The following is a 19,851-nucleotide window of genomic DNA, read 5'->3' on the forward strand; positions in this document are numbered from 1 at the left end:
CCTATTACAGACGAGGAGAAAAACAATTAATTTGAAGTCGTGAATGAAGGCAAACTTTCATATCCTGGTCTGGACACCTCTCTCTCTCTCTCTCTCTCTCTCTCTCTCTCTCTCACTGTATAATTCTGCCCTCTGTTGTAGTATCATATTTTAGCCACCAGGTGTCACCTGCACACAAAGACACATAGCAGGAGTGTGTTTACTGCAGGCTTGCTGTACAAACATGTTCCCCATGAACACCTGTCACGTCCAGTGGCCACACAGAAAATACACACACACACACACACACACACACTGTGTGTTACATTTCTTAATTCCTCTCTATGACTCCATACACCTTGGCTCTTACCTCCCTGCTTTCTCCTTGTATTGGATTGCTTGTTGTGTTTCAGACAGGCTTGTGACTTTGAACACAGAAACTCGCCCTATGGGAGATGAGCTGTAAAAACTGAACAAAAGTAAAAGAACAATTGCAAGCAAACTTAGCCTGTGTGCATATCAAAAAGACGTTCAGGAAATAGCATTTAACTTGTTAATTAAAAAAAAAAGTATTGACAAAAAATCGAGGAAGTTATTTTTGTTAGGCTACTTCACAAACTAGGCTAAAACATGCTCGCCTGGCTCTGGATAACCAACGGTGAGCAATAAAAGAGGCCTTACATTAAAAAAAAGGCTTAAATACATTATTGTGGCCAAGACAAAATATGAATCTTCAGGTTATCAAAAACATTACTGCAAGACAGAATTTAATTGGTTTTAGTACCAAGCTGTACCCCTCTGTCCAACACTGTGCAGACCCAAGTTGCTGCAGAATGAAATAAAGGCACGTGGTTCAAGTGTGCAGTCGATCCGCCATCTAGTGGAAAAAATGTTAATCACACGAGGGACGGTGGTGCACGAGGGGGCGGCACCACACTGCATGGCATGACGCAGATTATTTAACAACAAAAGGTAGGCTACTGTAACCAACACTTTGCGTGGCAGTTCCAGTTTTTTGATACTACAACGACGAGTGTATCTCAGCATATGTTTTATCACTCTGTTCCCTTGTCGGCTTATTAGCCGATAAAAGAAAAGCGGAAATCTCCCATTAAAGGCGTCAACCCGCTGCATAGATTCAAAACATAGCGGCCTAACTCGACACTCTTGTAACGGTGTCAGTGAGTGTTAATTGTAAATGTAATCTAAGTAGTTGGCTAGTAATCGTGTTGCTTTCTGAATATGTTTATTCAGGGCACCGCCTACACGTTTGAGGTTTATACCGACTGACAACTGACAGGAATGATCACAGCCCTTGAAGTCGGCGTGATATATTATGTAATGGAAACCTTGTTGTAATGAATCAGTCCAACTAACACAGTTTCTGTAAAGTTGTACTCTCTACTATGAGTCAGTCTGAGGAGAGAGAGGAGGGGCTCCCTCCCTCTAAAACCACTCTGTCTGGGGAACATGGCAGCCGGACCAAAGCTGAGAGGTAAGATGAGGATCTCTAACTGTCCGTGACTGTTCACCATCTCAGAGCTCAGCAGTGAAATCATTACAACATTATTATTCAGTAGTAAAAGGTCTCTCTCTGTTGTGTTGAAGCCCAGTCCAGCAGGAGAGACCAGACTCCCCTGAACCCAGCTGTGTGTCCATGAAGAGTGACCACTCTATTTTTGAGCCCTTAAACTTTAGAGATGGAAATCACTCTACTGAACAGAGGTGAAATGTATCCAATAGATGACAAAAAATGTCTTAACATCCACTAAAAATGTATTTTAAAATAGTGGTGATCCTTCCTGTATTTCTACTAGAGTCCAGCAGGAGAGACCAGACTCCCCTGAACCCAGCTGTGTGTCCATGAAGAGTGACTGGTCGAAGGATATCGATATTAATTTTAAAGAAGAGTTTGACCAAAAGTAAGTTGTTATTAGAATTAAAACACGTAACATTGTATATATTTTGAATAATCTTATAAAACGGATAGTTCCGGTCCTTGATTATGATTGGCTGAGCTGCGTTCAAAGCCGTTTTAAAATACTCTATAAACACACACCTGTGACCGCATCACATCAGTATTACTGCGCCAAACAAATTGTCTGTGTCTGCGTCTGTGTGTTGCTTGGCAACCATTCTGCTAAATCTCCCTGAAGAACTACATTGCTTGGCGGAAGAATGATTATTTGTTATCAATAAATTATTGCATTTTTTTGTTGCTGTGTGTTTATTTTATGAAACCTTGCCAGGTATATGTAGTAACCGTTTTATAAAAGCAATAAGCCCCGCGAGGCCGTGGTTTACAGTGATTTTAGAACAGCTAAGGGGCGTTGTTAGGCACAAGTTTTTTTTTTACTCTGCATATTTATTCATGATTTTCTGTCCTTTTTAACGACCCACATCCCTGTTTTATCAATCCTTTGTTTCTAGCAGGATCCAGGAGGAGAGACCAGACTCCCCTGTACCCAGCTGTGTGTCCATGAAGAGCGACCAGTCTATGGAGCCACCTATTGCCTTCAGAGATAGACACCACTCTACTGAGCAAAGGCAAGAATTTAAAACAAATGCTTTGGTTTTTATCCAATGCTTCTGACCGGAAGTAACACGTCATGAGCATTTGGTCTGGCCCTTCGCACTCTGTTGATTTAGTTTCGTCTTTCAAAACATTACATCAAATAATCAGAGCAGCATTTACAGCAGAGTTCACATTGTGTTTGCACCATGATCCATCATGACAGAACACAGTTGTGCGACGGTTCCCCAAGTTTGAGTTTCTCTCCACCTATCACACTATTTGGAAAAATGCAAACAAATGAGCGGGATGTGAGGGAGGGGGAGGAGATATCTGGAGACCTGATAATACTTTCTCCACAGACTCCACCAGGAGAGGTCAGAGGTTCCCAGTGGTCAGTCTGCTCAGCAACATCAAACAGACCTGCACTCTATATTTATGGTTTGTAAATGTACAAGAACACATTTTATTTCAGATACAAATGAAAAATAACCTGGTCATCCATGCTACACTCTTTCGACCAATGGGATTTAATTCTATGACAAGTGGATTTTAAGTTGTATCCCATAGATTTCATCTGAAAATTTTATTTTAATTTTAATTTTTTTATTTTATAACATAATATAATAATATATTTTATTTTGTTTCAGCTTCTTGAAGAGAATGTTGTCACTTTTGTGAAGAATGAGCTGAAGAGGTGCCAGAGGGTTCTGAGTCCAGATTACCCAGAATGCTTAGAGAGGCAGAGGGAGGATGAGGAGGTGATGGATGGTGAGGAGGAAGAGCAGAGGAGGAGCAGAGAGGCACTTCTGAAGATCACACTACACTTCCTGAGGAGAATGAAGCAGGAGGAGCTGGCTGACTCCCTGCAGAGCAGTAAGAGGCTTTTAACTGGTTTAACCTTTGTGTTGTCCTCGGGTCAAAAATGACCCGTTTCTGAGTTTAACAGCAGTGAAAACCTCCTAAATGTATTTTTTTTCTGCATGAAATTTGATGACTTCTCCTGGTGTGATCTTACAATTAGAAAAAGTGAAACATTTACCTTTTTTACATTTTTATAAAAGCTGTACACCATCAGGGTACAAAGATTGTCTTCGGGTCACTTTTGACCCGACAGTTATTAAATAAGTTACAGACTGATTCAAATTTTATAAAAAAATTAATAAATGATTTGTAGTAACTATGAAGCACTCTTTTTCTCGCGAGAAAAATTGTTTTCTCGCAGAAATAGAGTCAGGGGTGGTTCAGTACTAGTCCACTTATTTTACAGTAAAACCATACAGCACTGTACAGTGTACAGGGCTGTACACTGAATAAATACAGAATACCTGGACTGCGAGGTAGGAAAACACCGTTATTCCCCAAGTTGTTGATCCGTGACAGGTTGTTTCTTCATGCAAAATAGATTTTGGGTTAAAAATGAGAGAGGAAAAGGGGGGCATACAGAATATTAATATATCACAAGGGTTAACATGATGTAATGGGTAAAGGATGGGAGAATGGAATATGTTTACATTTCTAAATTCTGCTGTAAATATAGACATTTTTCAGCCAAGATATATTCAAGTCAAGATTGGAAGGTAAATGAGTACAATAATCTGGTAATTATTAATTAATGCTAAACACAGTTTACATTAAAAAATAACACGCATGGACCTACTCGTCTACCCATCAGTGATGAGCTGAATAGAAAGGAGTGGGGAAATATATATACATTTACCAGTAAATGTTTACATTTCTCATACTTACTGTAACATTGTCTCATTGTTATTTATTCATTCAGAAACTCTTGCTCCAATCTGCCAACATCAACTCAAATCTAATGTGAAGAAGAAGTTTCAGTGTCTGTTTGAGGGGATTGCTAAAGCAGGAAACCCAACACTTCTGAATCAGATCTACACAGAGCTCCACATCACAGAGGGAGAGAGTGGAGAGGTCAATGATGAACATGAGGTCAGACAGATTGAAACAGCATCCAGGAAACCAGCGAGAACAGAAACAACAATCAAATGTGAAGATATCTTTAAACCCTTACCTGGAAGAGATAAACCAATCAGAACATTGATGACAAAGGGAGTGGCTGGCATTGGAAAAACAGTCTTAACACAGAAGTTCACTCTGGACTGGGCTGAAGACAAAGCCAACCAGGATATACAGTTCACATTTCCATTCACTTTCCGAGAGCTGAATTTGATGAAAGGGAAAAAGTACAGCTTGGTGGAACTTCTTCATCACTTCTTCACTGAGACCAAAGAAGCAGGAATCTGCAGGTTTGACAAGTTCCAGGTTGTGTTCATCTTTGACGGTCTGGATGAGTGTCGACTTCCTCTAGACTTCCAGAACAACGAGATCTGGACTGATGTTACAGAGTCGACCTCAGTGGACGTGCTGCTGACAAACCTCATCAAGGGGAAACTGCTTCCCTCTGCTCGCCTCTGGATAACCACACGACCTGCAGCAGCCAATCAGATCCCTCCTGAGTGTGTTGACATGGTGACAGAGGTGAGAGGGTTCACTGACCCACAGAAGGAGAAGTATATCAGGAAGAGATTCAAAGATCAGCAGCTAGCCAGCAGAATCATCTCCCACATCAAGACTTCACGAAGCCTCCACATCATGTGCCACATCCCAGTCTTCTGCTGGATCACTGCTACAGTTCTGGAGCATGTGTTGAAAACCAGTGAGAGAGGAGAGATGCCCAAGACCCTGACTGAGATGTACATCCACTTCCTGGTGGTTCAGTCCAAACTTGGGAATGTCAAGTATCATGAGAGAGCTGAGACAGATCCACACTGGAATACAGAGACCAGGAAGATGATTCATTCTCTGGGAAAACTGGCTTTTGAGCAGCTGGAGAAAGGCAACCTGATCTTCTATGAAGCCGACCTGACAGAGTGTGGCATTGATATCAGAGCAGCCTCAGTGTACTCAGGAGTGTTCACACAGATCTTTAAAGAGGAGTGTGGGCTGTACCAGGACAAGGTGTTCTGCTTTGTCCATCTGAGCATTCAGGAGTTTCTGGCTGCTGTTTATGTCTCTCTGACATTCATCAAATCTGGTGTCAATGTCCTGAGAGTAAAACAGGTAACCTCCCCACCGCCCAAGCTATTAAGAAAGAAATCTAACGTAAAACACCTCTACCAGAGTGCCGTGGACAAGGCCTTACAGAGTCCAAATGGACACCTGGACTTGTTCCTCCGCTTCCTCCTGGGTTTTTCACTGGAGACCAATCAGACTCTCCTACGAGGCCTGCTGACACAGACAGGAAGTAGCTCACAAACCAATCAGAAAACAGTTCAATACATCAAGGACAAGATCAGGGAGAATCCTTCTCCAGAGAGAAGCATCAATCTGTTCCACTGTCTGAATGAGCTGAATGACCGTTCTCTAGTGGAGGAGATCCAACAGTACCTGAGATCAGGAAGTCTCTCCACAGATGAACTCTCCCCTGCTCAGTGGTCGGCTCTGGTCTTCATCTTACTGTCATCAGAAGAAGAGCTGGACGTGTTTGACCTGAAGAAATACTCTGCTTCAGAGGAGGGTCTTCTGAGGCTGCTGCCAGTGGTCAAAGCCTCCAAAATATCTCTGTAGGTTTATAGAAAACTGGATAGGTTCAGTATATTAAATGTGATCATTTTTACTTGCATTAAAATATAAGCATTTTCAAAGTTTATTGATTGCTAATTCTTCTTCAGGCTGAATGGCTGTAAGCTGTCAGAGAGAAGCTGTGAAGTTCTGGCCTCAGTTCTCAGCTCCCAGTCCTCTAGTCTGAGAGAGCTGGACCTGAGTAACAACGACCTGCAGGATTCAGGAGTGAAGCTGCTCTGTGCTGGACTGGGGAGTCCACACTGTAGACTGGAAACTCTCAGGTCAGTATTCCTCAATCTGTTCAACAGTTCTGTTTAAATCCTGGTTCACATGCAGGTTAGCATCAGTGAATAAAGTCTTAACCTGTGTAGGATGGTGAAATGTTGGTATGGTGAGCAGCAGCAATAACTGTAGCAGCAGTGATTGGCAGACTGAGCAGCGTAGCAGCAGCATAGGCAAGGCGAGAGAGTGAGCAAGTGGCAGCTTACATAGACCACCTTATTGAAAGGGGGGTTGAACTCAAATTGTCTGCCTGAGCTAGCTTCGCGGGCTTCGCTTCATTTCAGCCAGACAGCTCGCATAAAACAGATTGAGAATGAATGCAAAATATAGATTCAAAGTTCATTATGGTGTCTCAGCTCTGATCTTGTCACTCCCTGAGAGCATACACCTGAGCTAGCCAAATGGGAGAGCAGGGAGTGACAATAGCAAATTTTCCCCCAAAGCTGTGTCAGATACAGAGCACCAGGTATTCTATTTTCCAGCTGAGTGCACCAAGCCATGTGACCTCATCTTGACCAGTCTGCATACCCATTAATCCACCTGATATGTAGCAGCAGGCTAAGGAATTACAGGTTATGTGGCAGGTTAGTTCATTAGCTTAATGCATATTATGAACCTCATAAGCTTTTGAGCAGACAAAATCTCTTTCTTATTAAATCTTATATAGCGTTAGTAATATAGCATATAGGCAGTGCAACCTGCCTATATTATGTGTGCCTGGGCCAGCTTGGACAAATGGCTTATTTGTCTGGTTCCTTTAAAGGAACACGTCACCATTTTTTAACCTTATCTCCATACATTGGTCCTCACTAATACATGCACAGGCTGTGGGGAATCCCCGCCAATGACATAATCTGCAAGGATTTCCCACAGCCTGAGCGAGTAGACAGACATGCTGTCTCATAGCATGTATTAATGAGGACCAATATATGGAGATAGGCCGGTGGCCTCAGTTCAGGTATCACCAAAAAAGTTTGTTGAGTAGCAGCACAGCAGCAGTTAAATCTGCCAGCTCAGAGAACTGGACCCTTTATAAAACTAAAATTAAAAAAGAATCTGATAAAAAGGCTGATGCCAAGAAGCGCATCGGTGCGCAGCGCCAGAATGTCACTGACAGTGCCACTGGTCGGGGCGAGGTGACGCTAATGGGGGAAAGTGGCATTAGGAGTTAGAAAAAGAGGGTGACACCGACATGGCATTAGAGGAAAATGAGAATGCTGCGGCTGAACCAAGTAACCTAAATGTGCCAAATGTAACCACAGCATTCAGCATTTCACATGCATTTGACTAAAAAGTGCATAACAGACTTAAGAACAGAAGGTACACGTTTTTCCCACAGCGCAGCCGAGGGCATCACAAGGCAAATTCAGGTCAGACAGTCAGTCAGTCAGTCAGGTAACGCTTAGTGAGATGATGCGCTTCATCAGATGGCCTCTAGATGGCGTTTTTGACTGTGCGATGCAGTCAGAGGCACAAAATCTAAAGTTGGTTAGGCTACTGTATAGAAATGGATCTAAATCGATCTCTAATGCACCTGATGTGCGCATCATGTCATGTCTGGAATTTGGAGATGTACAGACAGCAGACCAGCAGCATTGAACTCAATCCGCAGAGTCTCCCGGTGTGAAAACAGGGATTTGTAGACAGTAACTCGTCTTCGCTGCCCTACAAACTTTAACAGTAGGTGACTTTAACGTTATCTTGTGGTATTTAAGTAACGTTAGTGGAATTAGGTAATTTAACCGTGCCGCAGTGCTTCAGTGAATAGAATTGAACACACGTTGTGGGTCTGTACAGGATCTGTACTTGTTTATTCTGGCATTGGCGTTTCAAATGCCCTCTGTGTGGCAGAGAGATTATTTTAGATACTCACATACAGTGAGAGACATGGAAGTATCCAAAATAACATCTCTGCCTCCAAGAGGGGGTGGGGGGGTTGGATATGAATTGCGTTGAGTTGTGTGTCCAGCAGCGTGACTTGAGTTGTCTACCTGAACTATCTATGCAGGCTTCACTTCATTTTTGCTAGCGTTTGACTGCATTGGCACAGCTAATTTCAGAGCGAGAGAGTACTAATGAGAAAATTAGGCATGTAACATTTTTTTTTAAAGGTTTTAACACTGAGAGCTAACATCTCTTATTCAGAAAACCCCTGCGTGCAAAAATAATCCTCAAAAATAAAAGAGCAAACTATTCGGTAGTATGTTCGCTGCAGCTGTTGTGTGTGTGTGTGTGTGTGTGTGTGTGTGTGTAGGTTGTCAGGCTGTCTGCTCACAGAGGAAGGCTGTGCTTCTCTGGCCTCAGCTCTGAGCTCCAACCCCTCCCATCTGAGAGAGCTGGACCTGAGCTACAATCATCCAGGAGACTCAGGAGTGAAGCTGCTCTCTGCTGGACTGGAGGATCCACACTGGAGACTGGACTCTCTCAGGTATGGAGAGGCTTGCTGCCAGGAAGAGGAAATGTCTTATAGAGGGGTTAGAGTTGGCAACCTCATAATCATCTCAGATACTGTGAAGCTGTGTCATACTGTTTCATGTTAAATGGTGGATGTGAGTGATGTTGCATGAAAAATCATTCAGAGGGAAGGTTATTGAATGCCCATGTTTCCATTAGCAAAGACAGTATACTGATCTAGCTTTGTTTAACTACTACTCCCCCCCCCCCCCCCCCCCAACCTCCAGTGTGGACCATGGTGGAGTCCAGAGGTTGAAATCAGGTCTGAGGAAGTGTAAGTGTGTATTTGGTTTTATTCATGAAAACAAAGCAGCACACATTCAACTATTGAGATGGAAAGCCCATCTACACAGCAGTATATGATCCATCCATTTATTCAAATCCTACTATAAAAGATGATGATGGCTGATATGTGTCCTCATGAAAGTGTTAAGAAACTAATAGTCAAACTGTTAATAAATCAAAAACGAATAAATAGAACAGATTCACTATATCAAAACCCTCTGTCTTGTTCTCCCTTTCAGATGCTTGTGAACTCACACTGGACCCAAACACAGCACAAAGAAACCTTTTTCTGTCCGAGGACAACAGAGAGGTGACACTGGTGAGAGAGAAACAGCCATATCCTGATCACCCAGAGAGATTTGAGAACTGGGAACAGGTGCTGTGTCGAAATGGTCTGACTGGGCGCTGCTACTGGGAGGTAGAGAGGAATGGATTGATCGATATAGGAGTGACGTACAGAGGAATCAGAAGGAGAGGAGGGGGTGCTGACTGCTGGCTCGGATGGAATGACAAGTCCTGGAGTCTGTACTGCTCTGATAATAGTTACACTGCCTGGCACAATAACAAAACAACAGACATACGTATCTCCTCCTCTGACTCTAACAGAGTAGGAGTGTATCTGGACTGGCCTGCTGGCTCTCTGTCCTTCTACAGAGTCTCCTCTGACAAACTGATCCACCTCCACACCTTCCACTCCACATTCACTGAACCCCTCTACCCTGCGTTTGGGTTTAGGTTTGGGTTTGGCTTTGAGTTGTTTGGTTCCTCAGTGTCTCTGTGTCAGATAGAGGAGTAGAGTCGCCTCCTGTGTGGAGAAACACTCACACTGCTGACTGAAATGATCGCTCAGTACAAGATCACACACATGCATTTTAATACGTCCGCATATCAACAGTGTACCACGAGACATAAACAGTATACAAAACAAATGATGTGGTCACTCTTCAGACATATGCTTTCTTGTGAGGCAATATTAACAAGCCCTCTAAAGGCACAAGTAATAGCGCTTTCTCAAAATATGGCGAATCCCTATAATTGCTGACATGGAGCAATACCTTGCCAACTCCTTCACCTGTCTCTTTGGCATTCCTGCCAGTTGTAGGTCTCTCACCACTAGCCTGTGAACATTGCCCAAGCTACGAAATATAGACACCAACAGCTGACATTTGTAGCTGAGCTGTGAGATAGCTGGCACGAGAGGTTGATACTTAAGATACTTCGTTGCACGGAAGGCTTCCTTCAGGCTGTAATAATTTAAATTTCAAACACTGTTCCCTGTTCCTACGAGGCCTGGTGCTTCTGGATTTAATGGTTTCAGGCTTATTGCACTCACCTCCATCCTGTGTAAATGCATGGAGAGGGTCCTAAGCAGGCACATAACATCCTCTGTATCCAGCTGCTTAGACCACCTACAGTTTGGATACAAAAGCCAAAGGGGCACAGATGATCTCCCCTAGATGATGCCACAGTAACATTATTTAACACCCTAACGAAGCATCTACAGGTCTTTTTATTGATTTTAGCTCTGCTTATGATACCGTGCAAACACATAGTCTGCTGCAGAGACTGCTGGATCTAAGGGTTAATGGAGGCATTATCCACTGGATCAGACACTTTCTCTCTGACCACCCTCAGAGAGTTACTGTTGATGGTAGTGTCTCAGATGAGATTATGTTGAACACAGGAGCACCACAGGGGGCAGTTTTATCACCACTGCTTTTCTCTGTTTATACAAATGAATTTAAGATTGATTAAAATTTTAGTTTAAGTATGCCAATGCTATGTCTCTTGTTGTCCATCTGCAGGAAGGGGGTACTGTCAGAGAGAGCCTATATTTTAATGTGTCAACTCTTCAGAATTGGTGCCCGGAAAGCTCTAGAAATAGATGTTAGTAAGACAAAAGTGCTTGTCATACAAAAGAACAAAGACTCAACGCAGCCACTGATGATCAATGGACAAATGCTTGAGGCTATCGATGATTTCACATATCTTCGTACATATCTTGACAGTACTCTTATCTTCAAGGCTATACTGATTTTATTTTTAAGAAATGCTCGTCTCCATCTACTGTGCAAACTCAACAATTTTAGGGTGAGTCAAAACATCTTGGAGACGTATAAGATCCTACTGAAAGCATTTAATCCTTTAATATGATCATGTGGTATGGCAATTTGAACATTGAGAGGAGGAACAAGTTGCAGAAAGTAGTGAACATGGCATCCAAAATAATTCGGAAGCCACAAAGGCAATTTAGTAGCATGTATGAAGAACTTATAAAAGGTAAAGCTCACAGAATTATGAATTATTTCACCACTGCATAAACAAATATGAAGTTTTAACCCAGGAAGACGATATAGACTACCAAGAGCTATTAAGAATATTTACAAGAAATCTTTTGTCCCAAGTGAGATTAAGGTCCTAAATGAAACTATGTAACTTGGGTACGCAGATACATGGTGGTTGCTCCTGTGACTATGTTGCAGTTATGCTAGTATTTGTATTTATTTATTCATTTATTTTTCTATTTGATGCGTGTATTGTTGTATGTATACTTTTTTATGTCATGCCTTTTTTTAAAAAAAAAAGTCAAATTTCCACCTTATGGACAATGGAAGGACTTGTAATCTTGCATTAACAGTGAAAATGTCATTATCAATTGCAGTATTCTTGAATACAGAATGTGACACAGAATCATCAACATAGGGAAGACATGCTAGTTTTCCCTGTAACCTTAAACCAGTCACGTGTTGTTGTAGGTCCTTAAGGGGCTTACAGGTGTTAGCTGATGCTAGCTGGTGCTCTGACTCCCTGTATGTGTCAGGTGAGCGGATCAGTTAGACCGTGCCAACTCTAAAGAAAGTCCAGTCCGCCAGAAACAGCGATCATTGAGGTCTGGCCAGTCCGACCAGACCCCAAAGCCACAGTGTTTGTGTCCATTTAGCCATTGGGTGTCCAAACACACACACATCTACATCTTAAAGTGAGCATATTAATGTTTGTTTTGTCATGTAGGTTCTTAACTCATTTTTACTGTAAACATAATTCATTAGTCACTGTAAATAGAGTGTATTCTGTGTGTATGGTAATATGATTTTAACATCACACATGTACAAGAACATGGACATACAGTCTGAGAGGTTGCTGTTGATGAGCGACAGGTTAAAATATCTTTCATATGTATATTGGATTGTATTAATCTCACTACTCCAAGCTAAACTGTCTTGTTTTCTGTTTGTTTCCCAGAATTAAAGGTTAGACAAACATTGGTTTATTTTTTCAAACAAGAATAGTTTTAAATATATTTTTTTTTTTACTCAAATATGTAATTCTAATTGTCCCAGAATAAAGCAAAGAACTGTTCTTTTGTCTTATAATTGTAAGCCATCACTTCTCATAACCAAGGAAAATGTAATCTTTGACATCATTGATTTACATTGCCAAGTTTGTCGAACAAAGATGTCAGAGACACTCAGGTTCACATACAGTATTTGTGTTAAGCACCTAGACTTGTGAAGAAAAACACTATAACAACTATAGAGTTTTAATGTAGAGGCAGGAACATGACTGTCCATAAAAGGTATTTTCAGCCAACTCAAGTGATGCGTTTAATTAAAGTTAACCTTTATTCAGCCAGTTCATTTCCCATGGACTAACAATCTCTTAAAGGGAGACCTGGTCAATAAAGCAGCATCATGACAAACATAATGTCACAGACAAACAACATACAGCAATGTAGCAAAACACATTCAGAGTCTAAAATTTTACCTTTTTTAACTTTTTAACCTAGCCCAGGTTTAATAAATGTTAAGTGACTTTATGATGAATTTCTTAGTAAAGCCTTTTTCGACCCTATTCTACCCAATTTTATGAAATTTTGGAACTTGTTTCACCTATCCTCTCAAAATTCAGGTCGGTTTTACATCAGAATTTTTTTTTACAACCATATCTGAAAAATACTAATTGTATTTCAGGTTAAAACAACAGCAATAGTTCCTGGCCAGTAGAGAGGTGACAGTGAGAGTGTTATCATGCAGTTTTCTGGATATGAGCAGAGTTAAGAATGAGGTTTTGGTTTTTGTGTGCAGTGAGGACGCCCTCTAGTGGTTTGTACCGGCTACAGCGTGTGTGCAGGTTGGCTGGTTTACTGTAGCTTTAGATTGTTGCTTGGCTCTCTGTTTCTACTCTGAAAGTAAACAGACAGTAATTCTGATTTTTTAATGCCTATACAGGAGTAGTCTGGTTAATGTTTGTGTTAGGTATATAGATAGTCTGTAGGACATATACTTTTAATAGCCTACCAGACTCGGGTAAGGGCAGTTTCAGGAAACACTGCCAGAGATCAGTAGCTCCCCCTTCTGGACGGACAAGGAAAGGATTAGTATAAAAGAAAATCTGTGTCTACTTCTATTTCCATGGTTTACATGCAGAGCATTCTGGGTCAGAGTCAGATTGGCGTTAACTGTTTTCATGTCCCGATAAGAAAATCCATAGATATATGATCAGCAGAATACTCTATTACCATGGAAACAGAATTTAACACTGACAGTAAAAAACAACAGTAAACAGGATAAAATTCACAGAGATTAACTGTTTAATCTGTTTAATCTCTGTGGGATGTTTAGTTATATACCTCAACTACTATCAGCATATCCCAGCTAGAGTCCTCTACATTTCAAAGCAAATATTCTGGCTTCTTTTTCTTATTTCATCTTTTTTTTTTTTGTTTGTTAGGCTACTATAAGTGTAGAAATTGTGACCAGTTAATTAAAAATGTTTTTATTTCAAGACACCTAACTTTGACAGAACTGTCCTTTTAGCTGAACCTACAGAGGTTAATGCACTGAGGATGGAACATTTCCTGGCAATAAATTACAAAGACAGGACACTTTACATGTAGGCCTACTTTCACTTTCACCTTGACTGGTGATACTTTAATGCTTTTACTTGAGAAAATTGTTGAATGGAGAACCTTTCATTTCATCTTCTGAGTTTGTATCAGGGTTGTTCTGTTTTTAGTTAAATTAGAGGATTTATGTACTTCTACATCCACTCTGGTCGAACATTTCCAATCAGAGAACAGAGATATTCTCAGAAAGCTTTTTCAGCAAGCACACACGTAATCTACTATTATTATTAGTGGTAGCCACTGCAACCCTGATGGTGTTGATCATATGTAATGCCCCAATGGTAGATTAAGTGCAGGTTGGACAGCATATCTTCCTGTAGATATCATCCAATTTATTGAACGTATCAAATGAGAATATTAAAAAAATTACAGTGATGTCCTGATCATATGGCTTATTTTGTGCAGGTCAGGTTTAAATTAGATTCTAATATTCTGTACAATGAATACTGGTCTGGCAGATCAGAAAATTGACACAGAGCATCTGAGGAAACACTGTAAGTTTGCACCTGCTGCACATGCTCGCACACCAAAAGATAAGATCCACCACCTGCTGGATAACTGTGAGTTTCTACATGAAAGCCTGCGATCAACATCCCTTAACGTGTTTTGCTGATTGTTTTCCAGGTTTTCTCTCAAGTTTTTCCTCATGTATTTTCTTTTCCGTCTTCCTCTGAACACGTTTGAGTTTGTTCTTGTTTCCTTCTCTGAACATCCTTTTCTTCTTCTTCAGTAGGTCCTTTCAGATATATAATCATAGTCTCCTATAACAGCGGTTCCTAACTGTTTTCCTCAGGGCTCCTAACTCTCTCCCACCCCACCACATCATAGTTTCATTCAGACAAAAAAAAAAAAAAAAAAAAAAAAAAACTGGATTTATTGATATTTGCTTCAATTATTCTACTGGAGAACATTTACTGCTTACTGGTTTACAATATAGGCTACTAATTTTATACATTTTTGGTCAGCAGTCAATTCTCTTCTATGATACAATTATTATTATTATTAATATTATTGGATTTATAGGAGTTGTAGGATTGGTTGAATATAATAATAAAATCTGATTTCTCTCTCTCTCTCTCTCTGTCTGTCTGTCTGTCTGTCTCTCTCTCATTTATTCTTATTCTCAAAGTCATCTATCTCAGACTAGTTACCGTCAACTTTTGATTTATCTGTGAAAAGAAATCTTCCTATTGGCCTCCAGTTCCAACCCAGATGGTGAAGACAAGTCTCAGACCCCACTGTTAAGTTACAAAACACAACTGAACACTTTTTAGTAACAGTTTGTGAACACATCAGCATTTGGGTTATAACAACAGTCATGAAGATTTCGACCATTTTTGTTGTTAGTCTTTTTCAACATGTTTTAATCAGAGGAAGGTGGCTCTAAAGTTCACTGGATGTGATGTGATTAAATTTAACCATCTGATAGACGCATAATAAAACTGAATTGTGATTTCTCTGCCAGACTTGGTTTCTGTCAACAAGTTTAGACTGGTTTAGACTTTGATACTGAAGTTGTGAGCATGTGAGCTTTATAGTCCCAATGAGATTAAAATAAAGCTCTTTTTCTACAGAGACCCCAAGACACAAGTGACCTGGTGTGACTGACAGTCATGGGGAAACCGTGAGTAAGTGTAATCCTATGTGATTTGGAGAATTCTCTTTATTTCAGTCTCTAATGTTTTCTCTTAATAAGAAACAACATATGCTTTGTGTGTTGGTATATTGACCTGTATAGTGACCTCATTGATTTCTCAGTTGTTGTCTTGTCTTTGATAATGGCTTGGTACAATGAAGGTTATTATTTTTGAAGATTTCTTTATCCTTAATACATCGTCTGAATTGGGGCTGAACGATTTTGAAAAAATATCTAATTGCGATTATTTTGACTGATATTGCAATTGCGATATGATTTGCGATATTAGAGGGAATGATGAAAATAATGAAAATTGCAGTAGGCCATATTGCAATTTCGATAAAATTTCGATTAATTGTTCAGCCCTAGTCTGAATCATTTAAATCCAAATGATTCCTTTAATCTTAGACAGTCTATGGACTTGGTCATAATAATTTGGATTTGATCTTTGATTGATTGTTGGCCTTATATTAAACACCATTACTTTTTAAACAAACTATTTTTAAAAGCATGCAAATATGAGAATAATAATAATTAGTATTATTATTGATATAGCACCTTTAAAGACAGAGTTTATAAAGTGCTTTGACAGTCAAAATAAAAGCAGAAAATCAAAGGAACAGTGTGAAACAGGAATTAAATTAAGAGAAGAGCAACATTCAAGTAAATACTAGCAAACCCACCAAAAAAACAGTGTTTCCTTTAGGCTACAATAGCACTGCCAAAAATGCCAATAGCAGACTATCTTGTCATCATACAGACAATAATATGATAAATGTACACATAGCCTTGATTTAAACCTAAGTATGAATTAAAAGAACTTCCCCAATGTGACACTGAGACAGGAATAAGATCAAAAATCAAATTAGATTAGAGACTGTGGGCTAATGATTAATCAGAGCAGGGTGGCTCTTTACTTCACTGTAGATGATGTGGTTAAATTTCACCATTTGATAGACGCAGAATAAAACTGCACCACCTGAGCTGTTATTTCTCTGCCAAAGACTTCTACCAACAAGTTTAGACTGGTTTAGACTTTGATACTGAAGTCATGAGGATGTGACAGCAGCCTGCAGACACCCAGGACTGACAGAGGAGAATAAACAGCGTCTGTCAGATTTCACTGGTTTATTCATAATGGATGTAATATTTATTTAACCATCTAGACCCTAGAGATTAAAATAAATCTTGAGACCTCGCCAAGAAACAAGTGACCTGGTGGAGTGACTGACATTCATGGGAATAACTTGAGTAAGTGTAACTCTGCCTCATTTGGGAAATTAGCTTCATTTGAGAATCAAATATCTCTTAATAAGAACCAACCTATTCTTTGTGTATTGGTATATTGACCCTCATAACATAATAACAACCTAATAATTTCATCACTGATTTCTCAAATCTGTTGTCTTTGATAATGGCTCAGTGCAACAAGATTATTTTTCTTGGAGATTTGGGTTAGGGTTAGGATTGATTGATGATTACAATCTCTCTCTCTCTCTCTCTCTCTCTCTCTCTCTCTCTCTCTCTCTCTCTCTCCAGTCTACTTTCAATTATCGGTGTGGCAGCAGGTCATTTCCAACATGAAAAGGTATTGTATTCAACACTTTACATTACAGCTTATTGTGTATTATTTTTCAACCCATTAATGCTTACTGTTGATTGATTTAACTGTAATAAGACAATAATACAGAATAAGCCTCCATTTGTGATTAAAGGTGTTGAAGGTATGTGAGTAAACTCACTGTTCAGGTTCAAAACATAAAAACACTTTTCTGGTTGTTAATGTTAAAGTCATGAACATGTTTATTTGTTGTAACATTTTAAACCTGTTTTAATCAGAGCAGGAAGGCTGCTGTTTAGTTCCCTGTAGATGATGTGGTTAAATTAAACATTAACCATTTGATAGACGCATAATAAAACTACATCCTGTTATGTTACAGCCATTGGATTGGACTCTGATATTGAACACTGGTTTGATATTTGATTTTGGTTTGGACTTTGATACAAATTATTTTATGCGGGCTGTTTAGTAATCATTCCTGTACTTTTGTCTGCCATTGTGCTGTAGCCTATTGCTGCTGTGACACCCGAAATTCAATAAAGTGCAATCTTAATCTTAATATTAATGTTTATTCAATTCAAGACATCTATTTACCAAAACTGACTGTTGTGTTGGTTTTCTGATCAACTTTAATTTCACTTATTTCATATTTTAATAAAATTAATCACTCTGGTTGAAGTTAGTGTATATGTGAGATGTATGGATGCCTCACTAGCTACTGATCGCCCCCTAGTGGTAAATTAGGTTCAGAGCTGCTTGAGGCCAAGTTTTAAACACCACAGTCCCACAGCAGCTTCACACCATGTTGACTGTCTGCTGCTGTCACACACCTTTCCTTCAGGTCCATAACCAGAGAGCCCAGGTCATCAGCAGGAGCCATGAAATAAATCCTGCTTAATGCACCGCATACAACTTAATTGTATTCTGACTCTGCTTTTGCTACCACTGCTACAAATACTAGAACTCTATTGCTGCTATTGCAATTTATACTTTTGTGATATTTGGTGGTGAAAGAGCTTGATAAATTCAAGGTTTTAACCTGTCACACCAAAGCAAACACATACATTTCTCCTGAAAATGTAAACTCTTCTACTTGTTATTATTCTTTCGTGCAGTTTTTGGGACATAAATCCAGCTTTTACTGGTGAAGCTAAAGTCATTCAAACTTTCAAATGTTCAGCATATTACATGTAGGCCTACATTTTAGGCATTTTGCTGACCCTCTTATCCAGAGAGACTTATGTAGGAGCTATTTTGATAATATTAAGTTTAATTAAGTTTAATTTTTACCTGTGGTTTGTTTTGTTTTTTGTGTTTTCATCATTCATAAGTTTTAACATAGTTCACTGTATTTCTATATTCTTCTATGGAATTTAATGGCAGAGAGTGAGAGTGAAATCTGGTGGACAAATGTAAACAACGTTAAAAGATTAACTCAATAAATTAACTTTTTAATCTGTCACACTGAAGCGAGTACACTGAAAATATTTCTTGTTACCCTAGAACGATCATGTAAGAGAGAGTAGGATAAGAGTTAAGGTGAGAGATAGGTGTAGTTTTTTGAATGCGAGGAAAAAATGTACTGAGGAAGAGGACAGAGGGAGGTACTTCAAGCTTTAAACTTCACTAAACTTTGGTGTGCAAATATTTTCATTTTTAATACCTACCTGGTAGTTTCTGGGTATCCACCAGCTACTGTGGCTGGTTGAAAAAGTTGATTTCCCATACTGGTGGTTTTCCTCTCTGTCTATCAGGATCCAGCAGGAGAGACCAGACTCTCCTGAACCCAGGTGTGAGTCCATGAAGAGTGACCGGTCAGACGATGGCAGTATTGATTTTAAAGACGAACACCATTCTTCTGAAAAGAAGTAAGCTGTTACTACCATTTAAATGTTAATATATTCATGTTTTGACTATTTTTATCCAGAGAAGGTTGGCTAAGCATGTTTGGTCTTTTTCAGCATCGCTGTTCTTCACATAGATACAGTTATATATTCACACCTCAGAGCTTCCCAGTACAACCACAGTCTGCTACTTTTGGCCAGCGGAGCAATTTCAGGCTTAAGTTACTTCCTACTATTATTATTAGTGGTAGCCACCGCAACCCTGACGGTGTTGACCCTAATGTAATGCCCCACTGGTAGACTAAGTGCAGGTTTGCCTTTGCATATAAAAAGGGTACAGACAGTGTATCTTCCTGTAGATATCATCCAATTTATTGAAAATAACAAATGACAATATTAAGAAAAAACTACAGTGATGTCCTGATCATATGACTTATTTTGTGCAGGTCAGGTTTAATGAGATTTTACTCCACAACCTGCTGGTCAAAAGCCTGCTGCCTCTCTAACCTTTTTTACTACCATCACCTCTGTTTTGGCCATCCTGTGTTTCTATCAGGATCCAGCAGGAGAGACCAGACTCTCCTGTACCCAGCTGTGTGTCCATGAAGAGTGACCGGTCTATGGGGGACCGTATTCTATTCAAAGATCAACATCACTCAACTGAGGAAATGTAAGGTTTTAAAACAAATGATGAAAAGAGATTCGTTTAATGACAGAAAACAACACTTTTAACTAGCTGTGTGTGTGTGTGTGTGTGTGTGTGTGTGTGTGTGTGTGTGTGTGTGTTGATATCTGCATCTATGT

The 19,851-nt window shown here is 39.8% G+C and overlaps 1 protein-coding gene across 1 annotated transcript; it reads left to right on the forward strand.

Annotated features, from left to right (window-relative positions):
• The first annotated feature begins 1,043 nt into the window (after window positions 1-1,043).
• On the forward strand, window positions 1,044-12,460 carry LOC139916987 (protein NLRC3-like). Its single transcript, XM_078284751.1, is given in 10 exon segments — window positions 1,044-1,505; window positions 1,807-1,901; window positions 2,410-2,526; window positions 2,854-2,932; window positions 3,142-3,367; window positions 4,275-6,078; window positions 6,187-6,360; window positions 8,616-8,789; window positions 9,043-9,089; window positions 9,340-12,460. Coding segments are annotated over 10 exon segments (3,393 nt in total). The 5' UTR covers window positions 1,044-1,385; the 3' UTR covers window positions 9,897-12,460.
• The last annotated feature ends 7,391 nt before the right edge of the window (window positions 12,461-19,851 follow it).

Source organism: Centroberyx gerrardi, chromosome 7 (genome assembly GCF_048128805.1).
Source record: "Centroberyx gerrardi isolate f3 chromosome 7, fCenGer3.hap1.cur.20231027, whole genome shotgun sequence".
NCBI lineage: Eukaryota > Metazoa > Chordata > Actinopteri > Beryciformes > Berycidae > Centroberyx > Centroberyx gerrardi.